The sequence below is a fragment of the Channa argus genome, chromosome 12, assembly GCF_033026475.1.
Source record: "Channa argus isolate prfri chromosome 12, Channa argus male v1.0, whole genome shotgun sequence".
Classification (NCBI taxonomy): domain Eukaryota; kingdom Metazoa; phylum Chordata; class Actinopteri; order Anabantiformes; family Channidae; genus Channa; species Channa argus.
This window is the reverse complement of record NC_090208.1, coordinates 19,121,773-19,144,106: the sequence shown is the minus strand read 5'-3', so window position 1 is coordinate 19,144,106 and position 22,334 is coordinate 19,121,773. Positions and strand designations below refer to the sequence as shown.

The window sequence follows — 22,334 nt, the reverse complement described above, 5'->3', positions numbered from 1 at the left end:
ACACAATGTCATACCCAGGTGGCAGAGCAGGTGGTTTCCTAACTGCAGGGTTGATGGTTTAATTCTTAGCTGCTCTGGCCCACATATAGTACAGTTAGTGCTCACTTATCCCCAAGTTAATCCCATGTGTATTTATTTCACTTGTAAGTCACATTGAATAAAGGTATATGTAAAAATGTAAAAATACTATAAAATAGGGCTATAACAAAAATAAATTAATTAATTAATAATCTTAATCTTAATAAAATAAAGGTACTTATACCGACCCAGTATTAAAGTATGCTAAATAGCAGTTTTGCTATCGATCTGCTCATTGGCTCCATCCAATCAATTCAGGGAAGTAACACTGTTTTATTGTCCTTTAAACTCCTACAGGTGCTAAAGGTGAACCGGGTTTAACTGTGGCAGAGAAAGGCTTACCAGGACCTAGAGGACAGGATGGTGAGCCTGGACTCCCCGGTGCACCAGGTAAACAATTATTTGCTTGCATTAACAACCTTTTTTTTAAATTTTGTTTTATCAGATTATAACAAAACATCATGTCTAATTGGCCTTATGTTACTTTTTGTTGTCAGGTAACCCAGGTCAGCCCGGACAGCCTGGTTTCCCTGGTTTACCAGGATCGAAGGGTGACCCTGGACTCCCAGGCATTGGACTCCCAGGACCCCCGGGAGTAAAAGGTAAAGATACAAAAAATCATTTTTTCGATTCTTCTCTAGTGCCTCATCCTACATCTGCTCTCTCATCTTCCCCGGTCCGTTGCACCTCTTGACCTTCATATCCTCATTCTTCACAAATGGCCTTACGCACAATTTTTTAAAATTTGCTTTTCCACAATATTTATATCCCACTCTAACCTATGGTTTATTCTACTACAGGATTCCCAGGCATCTCTGGCCAGCCAGGAGCTCCTGGAGGACCAGGCAGACCTGGAGTGGATGGACGCCCAGGCCAACCTGGACTTCCTGGACCCAAGGTAAGTAGATGCAGTAAAATATTAGAGACTGAACTAAACTGTGATAATACTAAACACAAAACACAATGACGTTACAATCAGACAGAACTGGTAACAAATTTACCATTTGACCCCCTATGTGTGCATGTGATAGGGTGAGCCTGGCTTTGGACTTCCTGGTCCACCTGGTTTACCAGGGGCACCTGGAGCTAAAGGGATCCCTGGGCCAAAGGGGGATACTGGTTTCTCTGGAACACCTGGGTTACCGGGACGATCTGGATTTGATGGTGTTCCAGGAACCAAAGGTACTCTTCAATTACTGATGTGTTGTCTAAAAGGACATGAAGCTATCACGGCACACTCACAATCCATCTGACAATACACCGAGCTTGCTCTTCTCACTTTACAGGTGAGCCCGGTAAACCTGGTATCCCTGGATCTCGTGGTCCACCTGGAACCCCCACTCATGGTACAGTAGGAGCCCCAGGCCCTCCTGGACCTCCAGGCCCAATGGGACCACCAGGTATAATAAACTAGTTCCCCACAAGGTATTTTTCTAGTTTTAAAGAAGGTAAATGGGCTACAGGCTGAAATGTTTTAGTTGCATTGATTTCAAAATATATTGAAAAATATTTATAAGTAGTTTGTTTGCAACAGAACAACTGCAGGATTTGCTTGTAATGTTTTTCATCTGTACTGTATTTTTGAATTTTTTTTTTTGTCTCTGTTTACAATTCTAATATTTATTCACTTATATGAAAGTCACCCAGGATTTGTGCATGGCCATTCACTTGTCAGCATTTTGGGCTTCTGAAGGTGTCTGAATGTCCTTTCGGTACAGGGTTTAAACTCTACTGTAATACCGCACGCTTTTCACATGCACAGCCTTGAGCAACTGAACACCAGAGGGAGCATTACAAGTTATTTATTCGTTTATTAACATGTCACAATTTTGGGTATGCTGGTGATCGAGGTGTGTTTACAGATTGAATGAGTTTAAATATTTGTGTATCACATACTACCACACTACTGGATGACAAATTTACTTTGATCCTTTCCATACACCTGTTTTTTTTCATTACTTTTAAGTATCACCTCTTGGCCCATTGTTTCTGAGACACTGTCAGATATGTCATGTGTCTTGCACTGTTTGCCCTGCTTTGCTGTTACAGAACAATGCACATAAGTCATCACTATTTTAACATTATCACTGACTAACCAATCACTGAATAACCACAACGATGTCTAGTTCAGCATTATTGGCATCAAACTCGCCACTTAAACTTACCCCTGCTCTTCCTTCAAATGTACACGTACATTTCAAACTAACTCATATTCAGAAAAATGAATACTCTGATTGTGCACTTGTTGCTGGACACTTGAAGTGTAATTATCCAACTGTCACACTGAAACCGTAGGCTTCAGTGCATATTCAGAGTGATCAGAAACCGGCTTCAAACAGATGTTTTAATGCATTTAATGCATTATACTTTCTTCTTCTCATCTCACCTTCGGCTTAATACATCGCTTCATCCTCTGCACTTTGAAACATGCCCCTACCTTACCTGCGACGCTCTGATGCCAAGGCGAGAAAGGTATTGTAAAATAATGCTGGTGTTGGTTGAATGGTAATAAAGCGTAAACGCACTTGAAAAAGTATGATAAGATTGGGGTAGAGATAAAGTCTTCATTCATTATGTATGCATAGATTTTTGCTTAGTATTTATGGATTCAGTGTAGGTCTGGGTGATTGTTGACCACATAATTAATTTAGAAAATGTACAAAGAGTACAAAAGAGAATATAGAATTTACACATAATTTTGTTTTAAGCTAATCACAAATGAAGTGATTAGCTTCATTTCCCATTAGATAAACAGGCCTTGTTTATCTGTGTAGAACATGTTGTAATTTTGTGTGTAGAAATTGTCTGTATGAACATCAAAATTGGTGATTTTATCAAGCTTCACAGAGTGAACAATGATAAATCTAACCTAAGTTATGTCCATCTGATGTCACATGTTCATTTGCTTACAGAAATGCCTCCTAAAGGCTAAATATGGACAATCCCAGCCTTTATGTGCTGAGTTACATCTTTTAAATAAAAGTAGCAAATGAGAAAACTAACTACTAAACTACTAAAACTAACACAAACAACGACATTAACATATCATGGCATTGTCTCCTTTCACTGGAATCATGGACAAAGTCAAATTGTTTTATTCGTTCCTGTATTGTTATTGGTGATATTGAGTTTCCCACACTTTGCGATCCCTGTGATGCCAAGTTGTTAGTACAAGGAATTGTGGTAAGATTGCAAATGATGTGGTGGGCACAAACTCTCATGAGCTCGCTTGCGTTCAGATGTGCCCACTTGCAACAAATGAAGTCACGCATGTTGTCAGCATGTTAAAATAAAGAAAAATACATTAGCTTAATATGCAGCTTTTTTAAATTGCTTTTATTTCTTTTAGATTTTAACATTTAACATAAAATAAATAATAAATATTAGACTGAATATAATTGTTTAAAACTTTGTTGACAGATCTGACACATCTGCAAACTGGTGCAGTATAATTATTAAAGAGTACGAATTTATATGTCTTTAGGAGGAGGCTCTAAATGTACTTTGTGCGTGTTCCTTTTTAAAGCAGAGGAAGAAATTGCAGAATAAGCATCCATGGTTAACACAGATTTGTATTCATGTCAGCACGTATGATAAATACGGTAAGGCCACTGTAGTTTACAAATTGTTCTTACAGACAATGAAATGTTGATATCACAATTTCAGGATTCCCTGGACAAAACGGAGAGAAAGGAGACCCTGGTCCTCCTGGCCTAGACCTCCCAGGTCTCCCAGGAGATAGAGGAAATCCTGGCTTCCCAGGTTCCCCAGGACCAGTGGGACCCCCTGGACTTTCTGGAGAACCTGGACGGGATGGCCGGTCTGGATTGCCAGGTAAAATGTAACTTCTACTGTAACATCTTTAAGCCATGTTGATGCCTGGATTTGAACTAAATAAAATTGTAACTGATCTGTTTACCTGACTGGCGAAGTTTTGAGATTACAAAGGGATCAAAATCCCAATAAAAAAAGCCCAATAATAAGTAAAGTACATCAGCTTCCTAGTTGTAATTCAGATACATTACAAACATCGGTGCCAAATTGTCAGCACCTCCTGGCAAAATGCAGGTGTCACTTGTTAACAAATCACTACAAATGTGTAACCCAGCAAAAAAGTCTGCCTAAAATATGTTGTTTCATTCTACCCACATTGAATGAATGCAGTTCAGGAAATGCTGTATTGTAATGTTGCTTCACAGCTTCCTAGCTACAAAATGATTTGGGTTGACCAAATAACTATATTTTGGTACCTGACTGGAAAATCAAGCCAGCTTCTACCAAGACTGCAAGTTATTCATCTGGTTGAATATATAGCTGTGCAATTATCTGTGGAGTCATTGAGGGTCATACTTTGTATTAACTCTTGTTGCTCCTCTCTAATGTCTGACTGGATGCAGGTCCGAAAGGAGACATGGGTGTCATGGGACCTCCAGGAGGTCCTGGAGGACCAGGAGCTTCAGGAACTCCAGGGGCTCCTGGATTTAAAGGTATTATTATAAACAATTTGTACTTTTGCATTACTACTTCATAAATTCCTAAAGACATATAAACATCAAGTTGTTTATATATATATCAACATATGCCTTGTTTAGTTAATGTAGTATTGGCTGATCTACAGGATCATTCTCTGATTTTTTTTTCTCAAAATCAGATTTTTTTTCTGACCTAACTCTAAAATGTGAACAGTTGTCTGGAGTTACTATGAAACCTTTGGTAAAATATTAATGATATGGATATTGACTTTAAATAAATGCTCCATTGTTATTTTGATTGCCTACCATTGTGAAACAAAAAGACATTGTCAAATTCAAAGTTTATGGGCAGAAAGCATAGCACAATGAACATTGCAATAATATTGGCACCCGATGAAGAGAAACAAGACGTTACTGATAATAATGGAAAATGTATCTGATTCTCACATTTCACTCACTAGGTGAACCAGGATTTCCAGGTAGAGATGGTGCACCAGGTCCTTCCGGTGCTAAGGGAGAGAAAGGGGATCCAGGTCTTCCAGGACCTCCAGGAATTGTTGATATACCAAACAACTTAAAGGGAAATAAAGGAGATCCAGGACCACCAGGTAGATTTGAACAATTCTTTACTGCCCTTTACAATTGATAGAAATATTTTTTTCCGATTTATAATTTCATTTTATAAGAAAATATGCAACAGTAATGTATTAGACAATTTAAAAGTTTGTTAAGGTTGGTTAACGTGTGTGTGTGTGTGTGTGTGTGTATGTGTTGTGCAGGTGCACCAGGATTTCCAGGTGAAAAAGGTTTCCCTGGTCTCCCTGGTGAAGCTGGACTTCAAGGGTCAGATGGACGCCCTGGAATCCCTGGAACACCAGGTATAAATTTACCTCCTCACTAATACAGACACCCATTTGCATATAAATGCTCACAAACTCAAACCAATTTCTGAAGTATTTTTTTACTTTGTACTGCAGGTGCTAAGGGAGATCCAGGCATTAATGGAGGCCCAGGTGCTCCTGGAGTGCCAGGACAAAAAGGCAGCATGGGAGAAATGGGATTTCCAGGTGAGTTTGAATGTCTCCTAGCTCCTCAGGAAGTCTTTGTTTGCCATAAGTTGGTGAATAAATTTTGATTGCTTTGCTACATTTCTTCTAATGGATAAAGCGGTTCACATTTTATTATATATTGGACAATATTTTAGTCCTTGTTAGGGTTTTGGAATTATTGGAAATAACATCACTTTAATTTTACATATAACTGACTAATTGACCAAACATAGTATAATAGTTATAATTTTGTGTTAATATAGTTATTAACACAGTCTGTTTAGTTTCTAAAACAACACCTAAAAACACATGAATGTTACTGTAATCATGTCACAGGACCACCAGGGCAGAAGGGTCTAACGGGTCAGTCAGGGCGGCCAGGATCCCCCGGACAACCAGGAGCATCTGGCCTCCCGGGAAGCAAAGGGGAACCAGGTTCAGCTGGATTTGGACCACCAGGACTTCCTGGACCTAAGGTACAGGACATACCATTAAATTTTCCAATTTCAGAAAAGTACAGGTCTCAACATCATTTGTTTTATGTGTCTCATAGGGTGAGCCAGGCCAGCCAGGGTTCCCAGGAAGTCCAGGATTAAAAGGGGTTTCAGGATCACTCGGTCTTCCAGGTTTACCGGGAGCACCTGGTTCCAAAGGTGACCCTGGCCTCCCAGGATTCCAAGGTGAATCTAAAGTGTGAACACAGCAGAGTCTTTCCACAGGAAAGATCCTCATAATTCATAGATACAGGTGTAACAGCCAAAGTATAGTGTATATGATTTATTCTATGCATAGTATTAAATACAATAATGGCCAGTTTCAGTTGTGCTAAAGATCCAGTTATTTAGTTAAAGTTACAATGTGAAACTTAACACTAACACTCCCGGTCCTTAGTCCTCTCTGCTCTGCTTGGCTCTCCCTCCCCGTGCTACAGCTTTGCTTCACTATTCACACTCCACAACACTCTAAAAGCCCTTCAAGTAGTTGTCCTCATGAAATTACAATAAATAAGAATGTTTCAAAAACGTACTAATCACACAAAAATCGTTACTCATCTCTGATAGGTCAGAAGAATGAGCCTCAATTGAAATCTTTTAGATGCAAATATCTGTGCACTGCTGGCAGTGCTGTTCAGCGAGTCTGTGTTGCGGGAGTCTTGACAGCACTTCTCCCGAATAAGATAAGTTATGGAGCATGTTTCTATAAAAAAGGAAAATGCCTTGTTAACCTGTTCCACCTATTCTTTTGCTAGGTCCTCCTGGTATCCCGGGTCCTAAGGGTCTTGATGGTAGTCCTGGTGCCCCAGGTCTCACTGGTGCTCCCGGCAGATCAGGAGAGCCTGGCAAACCAGGAGTACCAGGGTTGCCAGGAGAGAAGGGTCAGGCAGGTCGGGATGGAATCCCAGGACCGCCTGGAGTCAAAGGAGAAGCTGGTAAGTCACTCGTCATGTTGCACATACAAAATCATTTTACTGCATTCGCAATGTTTAGTTGAAGAAAAGTTATATTAGGATTGGATACATTTTCTTTCTTCTCTAGGGCTTCCTGGTTATGGAATTCCTGGTCCTGCTGGGCTGCCAGGGGCACAAGGTGAATTACTATTATCAATATAAAACAAAACATCTTTTTCAGATTTTTGTCACTAAACTACAACATTCTCTATTGTATCACTTATTGTATGTTAAGGTGCTAAGGGAGACCCAGGTTTTCCTGGTCCACCAGGCAGTCCAGGTCTCCCGGGCCTTAAAGGAGATGCTGGCTTCCCTGGCTCCCCTGGTCCTTCAGGCAGCAGTGGCCCTCCTGGACCTCCAGGACTGGCTATGCAGGGCCCTAAAGGACTCCAAGGACCCCCTGGACCACCTGGAAGAGCAGGTAAAGCACCTAGATATTACATTTGTCTCCACATGCTGCCAGAAATTGCTGCCTAGTTTTCTAAAACATAAAAGTCCTGTACCGTTTTAATTTGACAGTATAAACCGATATAAAATAAGAACATTCAGTGCTGGTGAAAGATGGCTAGTGTACATTTAGTTATTTCTGTTAAAATATTTCATATTTCGGTCCCACCAGCAAAAACTAGACAGCAAGTGGCAGCAACTGCACTTTAAGCAAGAATGCTTTCATCTCCGTGTTGGTTTGATTTGCATGGGACATTGTTGCAACAATCTCTACCACTAGTGTTACTGTACAATTACTCTTTGAGCACCAATATACATCTATATTCACTTGTCAAGAGCACTGAGCATGGATGATAAAAGTTTGTTGTGCCACGCACACTTCTCCACCTTCTCATTCCTGATCACTAGGAAAAGGCTGGAGCGCTCCTCACACACCAATCATTGCTCGTCATTGGGTTTTGATTAGGCCTAAAAAAGAGAATGGGTTTTTGTCCGTGTCATCATCCATTTTTTTCTTTTATTTATCATATCTGTCCTCATGTCTCCTCACACCCTTGCCCTTTTCTCCTGATTCCATACTTCCGGGAGCTGTAACCTATTCATTTCTCCACAGCCATTAAGTACTGCATATACCTCCAGTGTTGGTGGTCATGGCATATCATTTTGAAGAAATGTTGGTGTGAAACAGCCTGAGACAAACTCAAATTACTCTCTACTGCAACTCAAAGTGACGTGTCTGGTCAATAAATCCCTGTAAACACATGACTTTCTGACTTTCATGACCTGTTGATGACTGTCAGATATTGACTAGAAACCTATTGGTTCCTATGGAAAACATACATCTTGCAAATGGCCCATGTGTGTACTTTATTTAGACGGCACTTGTTTTTAAGTTCCATTGTTGGTTTTGGTCTTTTCAATTTGTATAATTTTTGTGAGACTTAGTTGTATTCTATGCATAGTAGCAATCTAAATGAAAATCACTACTTCTTAGTATAAAAAGGATACAAAAATAATGTACAGTGTAGTTGAGAGTATTCTGGGTTTGTGTCTTCTTTGCTGTTCCTAATGTGTTTTGTCTTCACCAGTCAGTCATCTGCATGGACACTTTTCGTCCTACTACACCCTCTTAGTTAAATATGCACATTGAGTAAAGGCTTAACACTGTGCTGGAAAGTATGGACAGTCCTGCTGTACACTTTAGGAAATTTTAGTATAAGCATATCACCGCTGTTCCCTAAAAGTTCTGCTTCCACAGAATGTTATCTTGTTAATGAGTGAAATTACATGTTAAGAATCACAACTTTGAAATGATCAATTATAATTTTTTTCTTTTTAAGTAGGGCATATAAGTCAACTATTGGAATCCTGTTGATATTGTGTATTTGTAATGCTAAACTAAGCATGGTTGTCTTATGTCACAGTTGTTGGAACCTTCAAAATTAAGATAAATTAATTAATGGCATAAAAACAACCCGAACAGAGAACACAAAAAACAATTACTAGTTTTATTAAAATTAAGCTATTGGGATTTTGCAGGCTTTCTTCAGCAATTTAGACATAATTTAAAGATACTGAACACCTCCATTGTGAGATCTTGTGTGCCACACACACACAATATTGAGCTTTAATGAATGAATGAGTGTCAGCAGTGAGCACACACCAGCACTGTGTCAGCCTACAAAACACTTCCCTCAAAAGTTGTTCTGGGTGTTGGTGTAAAAGAATGATGCTGTGACATTTTACCTCCTATTTCCTGTGGCTTGGTCCCATCCACTGCGGTGTGGCCACGCCTCTTGGCGTGCCGAAACATACATCTGGCTGTCGCAGGTCCCACAGGTCAGGTCAACAGCTTCCAGACGTCGACTGCACGTTCCTTAAAACAACACTGACTGAGTTTAACCTTGGAAAATCACAATTTATTTAAAAATTTCTGACCACCTAATTTCTTTATAATGACTGTCTTCTTTAACTTTTCATGCATACTGATGGTAGTGTAATGCACCTTAACAAGTAAGCACCTTTTTGTATTCAGAAAAACAAAATGCACCTGATTTCAAAACTATTCTCTGGCACAATCAGCATGTTAACTGTATCACATGGGGGTACTGTCAATACAAACCTAACGTGTCGAATATGTACAGTGTGTATATAGAATCGTACAGTTTGTACACACAAAAAAAACACCATATAACTAACTCACCTGGAAGATTAAATCATAGTTTGTAGCATGTTTCACATACTGTAATTTAGGTTTGGTTAGATGTTACTGAAATGTTGTGGTTTCTACATAAGCTCAACATCTGCTGGAAAATTATATTTTCTGTACATTCTGTAAACCCATAATTTCCTTTCGGTGAGTGATCATAAGCTCCTGGTAATCACATGGTATAACGAGCCAATTTTGCCCTGCTATGAGTCTGTTTTTAGGATGTAAACGATTCTGAATAACGCGATAGCACCAAATTCATATTTATTCAGTCATCATTAAAAAAAGGGTTTGAAAAAATAAGTTTATCCAATGAATGAGTGTATCAAAGCCAACACTAAAAATCTTTTATTTCCAACTATAAATGTCAACCTCCTCCTGGAGGTCCAGGAAATATCGAAATTAATGGGATTTGTAGCTTAAAAAATGTTTAAACATCTAAAAAAGAACAGACAAATAACAGTGAGCACGTACTTGTTCATTAGCCTCTTTGCTTAATATTTCTCTGGTTAGATAAATACAAATGATGTCAGTTTTTGTTTAGTCTCAGTTGTGTTTCTGTCCTGATGCTTGCTTTTGTCTAAACCTCCTCTTCTTTTTTTGCCTCATGCCATCAACCTGGCTACACTTTACCTGGGATTTCTGGGAACCATAGGTCCTCCAGGTTAGACTTCAGTGGTTTGATGGTTTTGATACATGGTCTTAGATTTGATGTGTGGGGAAAATGAAAGACAACATTTAAAGCTGGTTTAAATGTGTCTTTTGCTGGGTCAGGCTCAGTTCATTCTATTAATATAATATATGCAAATCTGAGAAACACACATCACTATGACACTGTCAAAACCTAATGTCAGCAGTTTTGTTTTGACCCTCGTTTTACCCCACAGGACAAACTGGATGTCTCACTGTGAGCTCCTCATAACCACATAAACACACACGAACTCCTGACCACATTTACAGTCAAACTCTATTACTTTTTCTAAAGAATCAAATTAAGGGTTTGATTACAATGACAGTTTGGACTTAAATTAAAATAAAATTGCATACAAATGAAAAAGAAGAGCTCACAGTGACCCATAATATTAGTTCTATGCACCATCATTTTATTGTTTTTTAAATTAAGATTTTTTTTCTGCCAAATTTCTGATTTTGTGTTGCAAAGGTTTCAAATATTACTGCTGCTTAAACTATATTGAAATAGTCCCTTGTTTGTAAAGTATAATTATTGTATCAGAGTACAATTAGTCTGATAGATATAATCAGGTTGCTGTATTTATTTATTTTACGGGTCTGTTTTCAGAGGCTGCATTGTAAAAGGTAAGGTTGGGTTCAGTTCTGAGAAACTGTTTTCTCACATCTTCCAAAAGAAGAATGTCGGCAGATGTTGGAAACAAAATGTCTTTCCTTTTTTTTTTTTTTTTTTTTTTTTTTTTGACCGAACAAAACAAATGTTTTTGTATAAAAAAGTGGAAATCAAACTGATCCCAACCTGTAAGAAACAGAAATAATAAATGTACAGCATTAATTTGTTCTTTCTCTATTATACTGTGCCTAAACTTTGAACCTTTTACGTGTACGTTTGAAGGTCAACCTGGCCCAGAGGGTCCCCGTGGGCCCGCAGGAAGTGGTGGCGTTAAGGGAGAGAAGGGTAATGCTGGTGCTCCTGGCCAGCCAGGCTTCCCTGGACAAAAGGGTGACCCTGGTGGTCCAGGATTCCCAGTAAGATCAATTTGTATAATTTTGGTTTTCCTTTGATATTTAAACTCAAATGATGTTAGGACTCAAACATTTAGAGATTAAATCTTCTGAACCTTTTTATACCAGGGTCCACCCGGTCTTCCTGGAACCCCTGGTGTGAAGGGAGACCCTGGTCTGCCTGGTGTTCCTGGGTTCCCTGGTTGGTTTATAATACTATAACAGCAATTTCACTTTGTTATCTTATTACCACTGTACAAAAATGTGTGCTAGACTTGCATTCCAAACATTTGTTTTGTCTGAATTTTTGCCAGGGCCTAAGGGAGATTTAGGACCTCCTGGTAACATGGGTCCTCCTGGAGATCCTGGAGAAACTGGAGGGATGGGTGGGTGAACATATTAGATGTTTCAGTTACAGTGTAATTCAGTTACAGTAACTGACACCAAACATTGAAACTTAGCTTTCGATATTTGCATTTCAAATCGCTTTAGGTCCTCCTGGTGATCCCGCTGTGCCTCCAGCTCCCATTGTGCTAAAAGGAGAGAGAGGACCCCCTGGGCCTCAAGGCCATCCTGGTGCTCGTGGACCTCCTGGTCTCCCTGGACGTGAAGGACTCCAAGGTTGGTGACTTTGGATGGGACACTTGCGTGTTTCACATAGGGCGGAGAAAATATAATTACGACTGTAGTAGTACTCCCTCACTTATCTCGCTGTCCCTGCTCTCAGGTCAGCCTGGTGATCGTGGTAGTGCTGGTTTGGACGGTACTCCTGGTTTCAGTGGCCCGCCAGGCAGAAAGGGAGACACAGGGCCTTCTGGTCAACCTGGTAAGTAAAAAAAAAATCATCACAATATGAGACTATCACAGCTTATAAAATGGCAGAAGTAACTTTTCTGCAGTTATAAGTGATGATACAGGCAAAATTTTCATTCTTTCTAAAGTTGGCCTAATAATAACAAGGTAGAAACATAATAGGACTGTTTGAATAATTTGTTTCTAAGTGACGATGCACCTTCAAAATATAGATGCACACAATCGTCCAGTGTCCCATCTTTAAAATATGGTTTCCCCTTTAACTTAGGTCAGCGTGGCTATCCTGGTCCCCCTGGTTCAGACGGCCCACAGGGTCCTCCTGGTCTTCCAGGTGGAGGCCCTGCAGCCCACGGATTCCTCATTACAAGACACAGCCAGATTCAGGAAGTGCCCCCCTGCCCTGAAGGAACTAATCTTATCTACAATGGCTACTCCCTGCTGTATGTGCAGGGCAATGAGAGGGCACATGGACAGGACCTTGGTATGCAGGATTTTAGTTTGTGTGTTTTTACCAGGAGGTCACATTTTTAGCTACAATCTTTTTTTATTTAAAAAAAAAAGCTTTATATATGATGTGCCATAATCTTCCTCTCTCGTCCCTTCCAGGCACAGCTGGCAGCTGTCTACGCAGGTTCAGCACCATGCCCTTCATGTTCTGCAACATCAACAACGTGTGCAACTTTGCTTCTCGCAACGACTACTCCTACTGGCTGTCCACGCCTGAGCCTATGCCCATGTCCATGGCCCCCATCACTGGAGAGGGCATCAAGCCTTACATCAGCAGGTAGGGGTGGATGGAGACAAGAAGAAGAAAGAGAGGAATGATGAAGTTGCATAGGAGACGATGTGTGCTTACGCTTCTTTGTGTATGTGTAGGTGCGCAGTATGTGAAGCTCGTGCCATGGTGATTGCAGTCCACAGCCAGACCATCCAGATTCCTAATTGCCCTTCAAATTGGGTGACTCTGTGGATAGGATACTCCTTTATGATGGTAGGACATACACACCTCAACCTACAACTTTCAATGTGTAAAAAATTCATCAAATGTTATCACATATCTACAAATGTCTGTACATGTGAATAAGGTTTGACAGCAGGAAAAACAGATTCTTCTTCTTCTAAATTATCGTTACATATTTTATGTACACATTTGCATTGCATGCATTCTTACATCAACATAACCAATGTTCCCTCATTTCCCCAGCACACCAGCGCAGGTGCAGAGGGCTCCGGTCAGGCCCTGGCCTCCCCCGGCTCCTGCCTGGAGGAGTTCCGCAGTGCTCCCTTTATAGAGTGCCATGGGAGGGGGACATGCAACTACTACGGCAACTCATACAGCTTTTGGCTTGCCACTGTAGACCCCAATGAGATGTTCAGGTAAGGACACAGCAGGGAGATTAATTATCAAAAAAGGTGCTGTGTGAGAGAAAGGTCACAGTTTACATTCCTACATCAGCCAACTAATTACTAATATTATTCTTGAGTTGGTAAGGAAGAGAAGTATGGCAAAACCACATGCGATCGATTCAACAAGTGCACCCTATAAACGATACAGCCTCTAGTAATGCTGCCTCTGTAGTTAAATGCATCACAAACACTCAGTATGTAACACAGTATGTAAGAAATAGAATCATAGGCAGATGTTGAGCTCATAAAAGCAAATTGGCTTTAAAGTTATTTTTATATTGTACAAATATACAGTTTACATCATGAAAAAGCTCTATAAACCCACTGTACAGTATCTACTCAGCAGACAGACACATGTTTTTCTTAGGACGTTGGAGGAGAACAAAAAAAAAAAAAAAAAACTGTGACTCCTGTATAAATAGTGGACACAATCTCCCAATGTATAAAGATGTTGCGCCATAATTTTTGAATGTCAAATGAACTGTTTTCTAGCAAGTTTGTATTATTTCCATATATATTATACGTATCTTACTAATATGCCTACTGTATTTTAACTACCTTTACCTTTTGGCTTTCACAGTAAGCCTCAGTCAGAGACTTTCAAAGCGGGCAACCTCCGGGCACGTGTCAGCCGCTGTGCGGTCTGCATGAAGACGACGTAACAGCACACGGCAATGGGCACACCCACCGGTGCCAAGAAGGCCCAGTCAATAAGAAGAAATGATTAAGTGATGGGGGACACATAGGGGGCAGCCGTGTTTGCAGTGGCTGTCGCCATGACAATAAGGTGGGATTCCAGTGGTGCATTGTGTTCCGGAAAAAATAAACTACACAACAAAAACAATGGTGCTACTGTGCAACACAGCTTAAAAAAGAAAAAAACTGACATAAATATATATCTTCCATTTAGTCTTTGTTTTTTTAAGAAGTACCTCATAATGAAAAAAGAAAATTATTTACTAAATGGTGCCATTATGGACTAGAAAAGTGCATTTTCATCCCTATTCCCCTATTTCCCAAAAGGATAATCCTTTCTTTTCTTTTTTTAAATATATTTTTGATGTTGGTGTAACAAAAATGTGAGGCCATTTATCCATTTCAAGAGAGATATGCTGTTTTTATTATTTTTATGCTTTCATTCTGTTTTTGGCCTTATTGATGAGGAGTGGATGGTCACCAAATCGGCACTTTGACTTCGGAACATCCAAGATGAGTGATGCACTGACGATGAGCTTTCCTTAGTGAGACTGAATGCCTTTTTATTATTAGCTTTTAGTCACACACTCTTTCTCCGTTTTCCTGTTGTTTTGTTACATTTGGTGGTACTAACCTCACTGTAGCCCACCTCCTAACCATCAGCCTACAACTTTCTCTTACTCTTTTTTTTTTGTAAGTAATGAAATGTGTATATTGTGTAAAACACCTTTTGTTTTTTAGTTATTAGGTTCTCGATTAGTTCAACCTGTTTTGTTATAAGAAACTGAAACTTCAGCTCTCACACTTACACAAACACACACACACTTATTCATTAACTTCACTGCTCGCTGACACACATCTACTCAGATATTGTACAAAGTAAGGCTTTTATGAATGAAACAGTGTTTTATATATAATGAATATATATTTGAAAAAGAGAATAAAATGTTATATAAACTTTATTTGGCTGTGAGGAGGCTGTTTTCAACCACATAAGGTTGTGCATTTCACCAAACATAGATAACTACTGAGACACACAGACACAGCTATTTTCCACCTCTATAATGGTGTTGTATAATATTTTAAAAAAGGCCAGTCAGTTCAGTCCTTTGTACTCAATTTACAAAATTCTAATAAATGGGAGTTTTAGGTAGTGTAATGATTAGAGAATGTTACAGATAAAAAAGGATTTGAATTTAATCTTGGCTCCTTGGTTTTGAGTTTTAAACACTGCCAGGTAAAAAGAAGTGTTGTAAGTAGCCTATTTACTCACTCAACCTTCAAATTCACTTTCTCTTGCTTGAATGTGACAAATTGGTTCAAATGTTCAGACTTGACCCTGATGAAAAACAGGTTGAAGTATCTGTACATTTAAATCAGGTGTGTTGGACCCTGACGTACTGTAAGTCTACATGAGAAATATTTACCTGTGATTTTATTATTTTTATTTTTCCAAAACTGCTTTTATGAAATCTAATTATGTCAAACTAGGGTGCGATGAAAAATGTGTATAAATTTGTTTTTATTTCTTTTTTGTTTTATTTTTATGTTATGTTATCCAGAAGTTGTTATAAACCTTTAAGACTGAAATAAATACAATGTTTAAAGTGTTGCCTTATGAAGATGTGTAATTATCACAGAGTGAGAATAGTACAGTGGAAAAGCAGGTTTTTGTAAATTTGAAGATTTTCATTAATTTAACGGTATTTTCAGTCTAATTAATTCGGGGGGCAAACGGTATGAACTATTGCTAAATTAAACTATGGGAGATTCTCAGTATCAATGGCAAAATGTTGTTCTTACAACAAACTTTATTTGAAATGTCATTTTTTCCTATACTGTAAATTTCCAGCAATGCCTTCAAAACCAACTTATTAAAATTATATAAATAATCAATGTGCTAATAAGGGGGCCCCTGGTGGCATTGGGTTGGGATGCAGAAGGCTGCAGGTTCAAATCCCTCCCTCTAGGCCACCAAGCCAACTGGCCAACCTTGGTGTCAGGCTAGTCAGCCCTCCAGGTGGTAGATTTTTAACTAGCATGACATGTTAAATTGGCATCGCCCAGTGAAATCAATGACTGATCAAGTTAGTGAATCAAGAAAAGACCACAGTATCAAAAATGCTATAGATAGATACTTTATTCATCTTAACAGGAAATTCCCAAATTCAGGCAGCATCCACAAACTTAAGGCAGTGCAACTTCTGACTTCTAATCAGACAGATCCTTAATCATAAGTAGTTTAAAACATCTGTGGTTAGGTGTGGATATTTTGGAATTTGACATTTCTTCTTTCATTTTGAGATTTTTAATGTGCACATTGAAAATGTATGAAAACAGGCTTATAAAAACACATTTTAAATGAGACACAAAGAAGACACTTTTTTGTCATACAGATTAAACTAAAGTGTATTAGTATGTATAGTGTGTGTATTTTATAAACCTATTGTGAATTTTTTTATGCTTAAGCTATGAAGCTAAGCTCAGTCTGTAAAGTAACTTGTAGCTACAACTCATGATTTTTCATTTTGAATTTTAATTAGGTAGCAGTGTACAGCAGCAGAAAATCAAAATATACCTTAAAATTATATTTAGATAATTTTACATGAGTAAAAATATAGTTACTTTCCATGGCTGGTGTGACTCATATGAATTCTTTATAATACAAACACAACACTGTTTTCAGAGAACATTTGTGTAAAATGTACATAAAAATAAAAAAGAGAATGCAATAATCCTATTTTGGATGGTAAATAGCAGAAAGACAAAATGAGACAGCAGCTTTGTTTTCTGATTGCACTGAGTAAGTCAACATAGACAATATGAAACATGCAACACAGCCTTTCCTAACAGACCAGAATAAATGCAGAAGGGAATAATCTAACCTCACATAGCACATTTAATCTTCACTTTTCACTTCACTTTTTTTTTTTCTGTAATGAAATTGTGTTTTAGGTTCCACCCACTCAATCATATGCTTCCCTTGACACAGTGGGTATAAACCACCACATGTTTTCCCAGTCAGATTGAGGTAAGTTGGTATACAACCAAAATGAGTGTGACCACCTGACTTCACATACACATCAATTGGAATTTTATTTCAGTATGACTGGGGCTTTAAGACCCTGAAATTGCACCTCAAGGCCTATCCTGGTGAAAAAACACCATGTTAGCAGATTTAGCAAAGGAGAGGAGGAGACAGGAGCGTCAGCTGATCACTGCTATGATTGACCTGGAGATGTGACCTGTGATGTCTGAAATGAGACAAAGCTGAAAGCTCTCATACTTCAGCAACAACTCCGATCTTACTACCAATCTCCTGCCTTTCAGAAACACCTTGCCAAGCGGTTTCAGGAGAGCATGTCCTCTCATCACAATGAGGTGATGAAGATTTTCTGCCGCACTGACCAGAAGCACATCTGTGTTCTTTGCTCCACAAATGAACATAAAGGCCACAACACAGTTTTAGCTGCAACAGAAATGGCAAAAAGAGCTCGGTGTTAGCCGGCAAATAATCCAGCAGAGAATTTAAACCAGGGAGAAAGACGTGAAGATGCTTCAGGAGAAGCTGAAGGCCATCAAGAACTGTGCAGATGAGAGACAGTGAGAAGATCGTCACTGAAGTGAAGCAGCAGATCATATCTCGTCAGATAACTGAGGGCATTTGGTGTAAAGACTTTCAGGAGAAGCTGGAGCAGGAGGTCGCTGAGCTGAGGAGGATAGACACTGAACTGCAGCAGCTCTCACACACAGAGGACTGCACCCGGTTTCTACGCAACAACTCCTCTCTGACGCAATCCACAGTGGATCCACTGTGGATCCACTGAATCCACAGCCTCCCCCAGAGTCAATATCCGTGCACTGCCGTACTTTAAGGCTGTGGCAGCAGCTGTGTCAAAGGCCAAAGGTAAACTGAAGGTGGTTCTTACTGAGGACTGGAGCAAGATCTCACTGACAGACACTGGTGTAGATGTTTCATTGTCAAAACAAGACCCCAAGACCAGAGAGGATTTCCTAAAATTTACACAACAAATCACCCTGGATTTAATTACAGGACATATGCATCTGACCTTTGAGAAGACTGTAGTCAGATTTTTAGGTAACATCAATCACAAATGTCAACATCCAGACAGATTCATTTACTGCAAGACTCTGACTGAGCGGTGTTATTGGGAGGTAGAGTTGAATGGGGAAGTTCTTGTCGTGGAGGCATACGAGAACATTAGCAGAACAGGAAATGAGTGTATTTGGCAGCAATGACAAGTCTCTAAGTTTTAATAACTCGTGTTTTATTAATTACTATGAATACAGACATAACAACATCCGAACCCCAAACTCAGGCCCTCAGTCCTTCACAATAGGAGTGTACCTAAAACACAGGGCGGGTATTCTGTCCTTCTACAGCATCTCTGACTTCATGGTTCTCCTCCACAGAGTCCAGAGCCTCTCTGTCCAGGATTTGGTATTTATTTTTCTAACTCTAAAAATAAGTTATGGTTAGAAACCACAATAAAAGACCAATCCATCGATGACTTTTCTTAACCGTTTTTCCTCTGTAGGGTCACCTGGAAGTTGCAGCCTGTCCCATCTGTCATTGAGTCAGGGTACACAGTCTCCAGTCTTTCACAGGGCCACACATAGAGACATTTCACATATATAAGGAATTTAGAGTCAACAACTAACTGAACTGCATGTCTATAGACAGTGGGAGAAAAGTTAATGCAGAAAGGCCACAGCCAGCAGCTCTAACCACTCAACCACCGTGCTCCTTGCAATAGAAAAAGTTAAAAATGACTTCACACATGACAATGTGTTTTGGGACCTTTTGTCCTTTGGGCTGCTTGCATATTCACCCAAACCCCCTTTGAGTTTTATTTAACTTACAACAGGTCAGATTATCTCAGCAAGTTGTGTTTTGAATTGAAAGAGATTAAAGAATTTAAAAAAATTTTACAATTATGTCCGTATGATTAAAAAGAAGCGAAACAATTTTAGTGCCTTGCTTTTAAAATGTGTCAGGATATAAAGATGTATGAAAAAACACTTGCCTGAAGTAGCAGTTTTGTATTGTGGAGCCTGTAACCTATTATATATTCTTCTACATGTCATGTATTTGTTTTTATTGTCCCACTGCACTGGGATTTAATCAGTCCTTTATTATAATTTGTTGTAAATGTCTCCATTGTCTATAATCATTGTCTTTTTATAAATCTTGTATTGTATTGTATTATATGCATGTATCCAGTTAACAACCAGTAACTCCACTCAAAACTCTTGAATTGTGTTTTTAGGAAATATTTTAATTGTCTTTTGTAAGTATAAGCACATTGTGAAGTTGATACCTGCAACACCCTTAAAAGAAGCTGAAAAAGAGACACAGTAACATTTACATTTACACTTTCAACCAAAGTAACATGCAGGATAGGGACAACTTGAGGTTCAGTGTCTTGGTCAAAGACACCGGCTTGTGGACTGGAGGAGCTTGGGCAGTGCAGACGTAGTAACTAGTTAGGATTAGGTCATGGTTTTGGTCAGGCAAAGCATCATTGCTCTTTCCTTTTTTGTGCACACTCTTGGAGCAGTTTTTCCGACCCATGCTGCTGCAAACCTGTGACTATTTAGACGGGTAAAATAATTCAAGCTGGATCAGGGTTTGATCTGCAGTAAAAACTATTAAATGGTCTGCACTTATATAACGCTTTTCTACCTATTTGCACTCAAAGAGCTTTACACTGCTTCTTATTTACCCATTCACACACTGATGGGGGAGCTGCTATGCAGCTGGCCAACACTCACCGGGAGCAACTAAGTTGGGGTTCAGTGTTTTGCTAAAGGACACTTCGACATGTGACCAGAGGAGCCGGGGATTGAACCAGCAACTGTAAGCTTGGTGGACAACCGCTCTACCTTCCTGCGCCACAGCTGCTATTAGCCTGAGCGTGTCCTTCTACAAACTCAGGATGGCCACCTTCTTTGCAGACTCAAGTTTAATTTAGACACACAACATTATATTGTTGCTGCAATAATAAGTATAGAATATAATGTGTTTACATGTTGATATATTGATGGTTAAGCTCCTACTAGGAGTATACGGATTCAGTTGAAGTCTGTTATGAACACATGAACATCAGCCCCACAAAGACAGCTTCATATTGTGCCTTAGGTTTAGTTTATGTTTGGTGAGAATGTGTTCGTTGAAATACAAAAGCAGTTTTCTGCTGTTGACCTGTACTCTAGATGTGTCATCTTAATGAGATTAGTGAATGCGGTTAGTGACCAGCAGATGGCAGCATCACAACACAGAGTCAGATGACAACAAAGAAAAACCATAAACTTGGCTTACTAATATGATTCTAAAGCTAGAAAGACATACAGAAATGTTTTATTTTTAGGTCAGTCCTACTGTTCTGAAAACCATAAATCTGATACCTGCATGTTTAACATACAAACATGTTGCCACCAATACCTGCATGTCTTATAGTGGGCAAGTGGCCATTTACCATATCTATAACTTGGAATGGTAAATGTCTATTATCTAGGTTATGATGATGGTGCGTAGGACTAATCTTAAAATTCTTTATATTAATTTAAAAAATTGTAACAATTGTGATTAAGAAAAACACATAATCATACTAAGAGTGAATTTCCACCAACTAAACAAAAAGGGAACCAGCCTATAATCCTTCAAAACATTTAAGATATTACCATATTGCACTATCATGAAGACAAATGTCCAAACAATATAAAGAACTGTCTCAAAGTATGTTTCTAAATCTAAAAAGATCTAAATACCAAACATTTTCATTTAAAATGCCAAAGAAGCTGAAACGATCAGAATATTAAACAAAAGTAAAGACAAATAAAACTTAATTATAAGGACAAAACTAATAAATAAGTATACCTTTCATTTAAAAATGAGAACTTGGAAAGTCACTAATTTATATTCTCAAAGAATCTGTCAACAATGTGCAGGAAATTCAGTGTTTGTCTTTCCCACACGGTAGTTTTTTCAAGCTTTGTAATGTTCAGACTTTCAACTGGTAAACAGTTAATTATGGGTTCATTTAAAATAGCCCAGTCCAAAACAAAACAAACAAACAAACAAACAAAAAAAAAACAAAACAGGGGTTTCCTTGTTCCCTTTTCATTTTCTTTGTGGTAGCTTCAGCTTTTGTTTTGGTTCATAAGCCATTTGAGGCAACAGGCTTTCCTGACTAATCTTCCCGAGTCGTACTGGCTGAGCTAAAGAGGCAGAAGAGGATTGGAGGTGAGGTAGTTATGTCTTTCCAGGCCTGTTATCTCAGTTCACTAAGCTGCTCTAGAGCCACTACCACCTGCTGGTTCCTGGAATGACATGCTGATGTTTTGTCGGAGCGTGTTTCCCCGACTTCTACTCTGTGCACCAAAGATTGGGGAAGCACAATCAAACACAGCTAGAGGCGTCTGGGAAGCTCCATAGTGTTTACTGGCCCCATCCCATTACCAAAAAATTGATTATGTGTTGCCTGCACTCAAAGGCAGTGTTGTCCTTAAGTAAAATAAAGACACTGTTCATTCAGAGTGAGTTTATAAGGATGTTTACTACATTTTCACTCTTTGCCACTTCACATACACATTAAATTGTATTGGAATCCACAAATTGAACAACATTCATACACAATTGTATCGGTTGTACTAGCTTTGTACCCATGTTGTCAGTAAGTAAGTAAATAAGAAAAGTGAGATGTTTTCTAATATGAAAAATTAAACTGTATATAAAGTCTTTGGCTTGAACATTAAAAAGCTACAACATTGTGTCAATGAAAATCACATACTGTTAATTCCAGAGATGTAGGTGAGATTTGTTTGTAGTTTCTTAGGAAACCGAGAAGACCAATATAAGGCAAGCAAATCTCAAATGGAGATGGAGACTGGTGGCTATTAACTTCTTATAGTTTTTTCAATGTGTTTAATGAATCTGGAATCACCATCCTAACACAGCAGAAGTCTTCTCCTCAAAGTGCAGCTTAAAGCGCTTTGAG

General features: G+C 38.9%; 1 protein-coding gene across 1 annotated transcript in view; it reads left to right on the top strand.

The window, feature by feature from the left end:
- The window catches only part of col4a5 (collagen, type IV, alpha 5 (Alport syndrome)), a 44,763-nt gene extending 29,488 nt beyond the window's left edge, over positions 1–15,275 (top strand). The window contains exons 25-49 of the mRNA XM_067525332.1: positions 376–468; positions 576–680; positions 879–976; positions 1,110–1,260; positions 1,365–1,478; positions 3,745–3,912; positions 4,476–4,565; positions 5,012–5,158; positions 5,330–5,428; positions 5,528–5,617; positions 5,936–6,075; positions 6,153–6,279; positions 6,849–7,028; positions 7,135–7,185; positions 7,282–7,467; positions 11,288–11,421; positions 11,527–11,599; positions 11,712–11,783; positions 11,890–12,018; positions 12,125–12,223; positions 12,479–12,691; positions 12,817–12,994; positions 13,087–13,201; positions 13,415–13,587; positions 14,198–15,275. Coding sequence (XP_067381433.1) covers positions 376–468; positions 576–680; positions 879–976; positions 1,110–1,260; positions 1,365–1,478; positions 3,745–3,912; positions 4,476–4,565; positions 5,012–5,158; positions 5,330–5,428; positions 5,528–5,617; positions 5,936–6,075; positions 6,153–6,279; positions 6,849–7,028; positions 7,135–7,185; positions 7,282–7,467; positions 11,288–11,421; positions 11,527–11,599; positions 11,712–11,783; positions 11,890–12,018; positions 12,125–12,223; positions 12,479–12,691; positions 12,817–12,994; positions 13,087–13,201; positions 13,415–13,587; positions 14,198–14,279 — 3,107 coding nt within the window. The 3' untranslated portion in view covers positions 14,280–15,275. The remainder of the gene's footprint in view (positions 1–375; positions 469–575; positions 681–878; positions 977–1,109; positions 1,261–1,364; positions 1,479–3,744; positions 3,913–4,475; positions 4,566–5,011; positions 5,159–5,329; positions 5,429–5,527; positions 5,618–5,935; positions 6,076–6,152; positions 6,280–6,848; positions 7,029–7,134; positions 7,186–7,281; positions 7,468–11,287; positions 11,422–11,526; positions 11,600–11,711; positions 11,784–11,889; positions 12,019–12,124; positions 12,224–12,478; positions 12,692–12,816; positions 12,995–13,086; positions 13,202–13,414; positions 13,588–14,197) is intronic.
- The last annotated feature ends 7,059 nt before the right edge of the window (positions 15,276–22,334 follow it).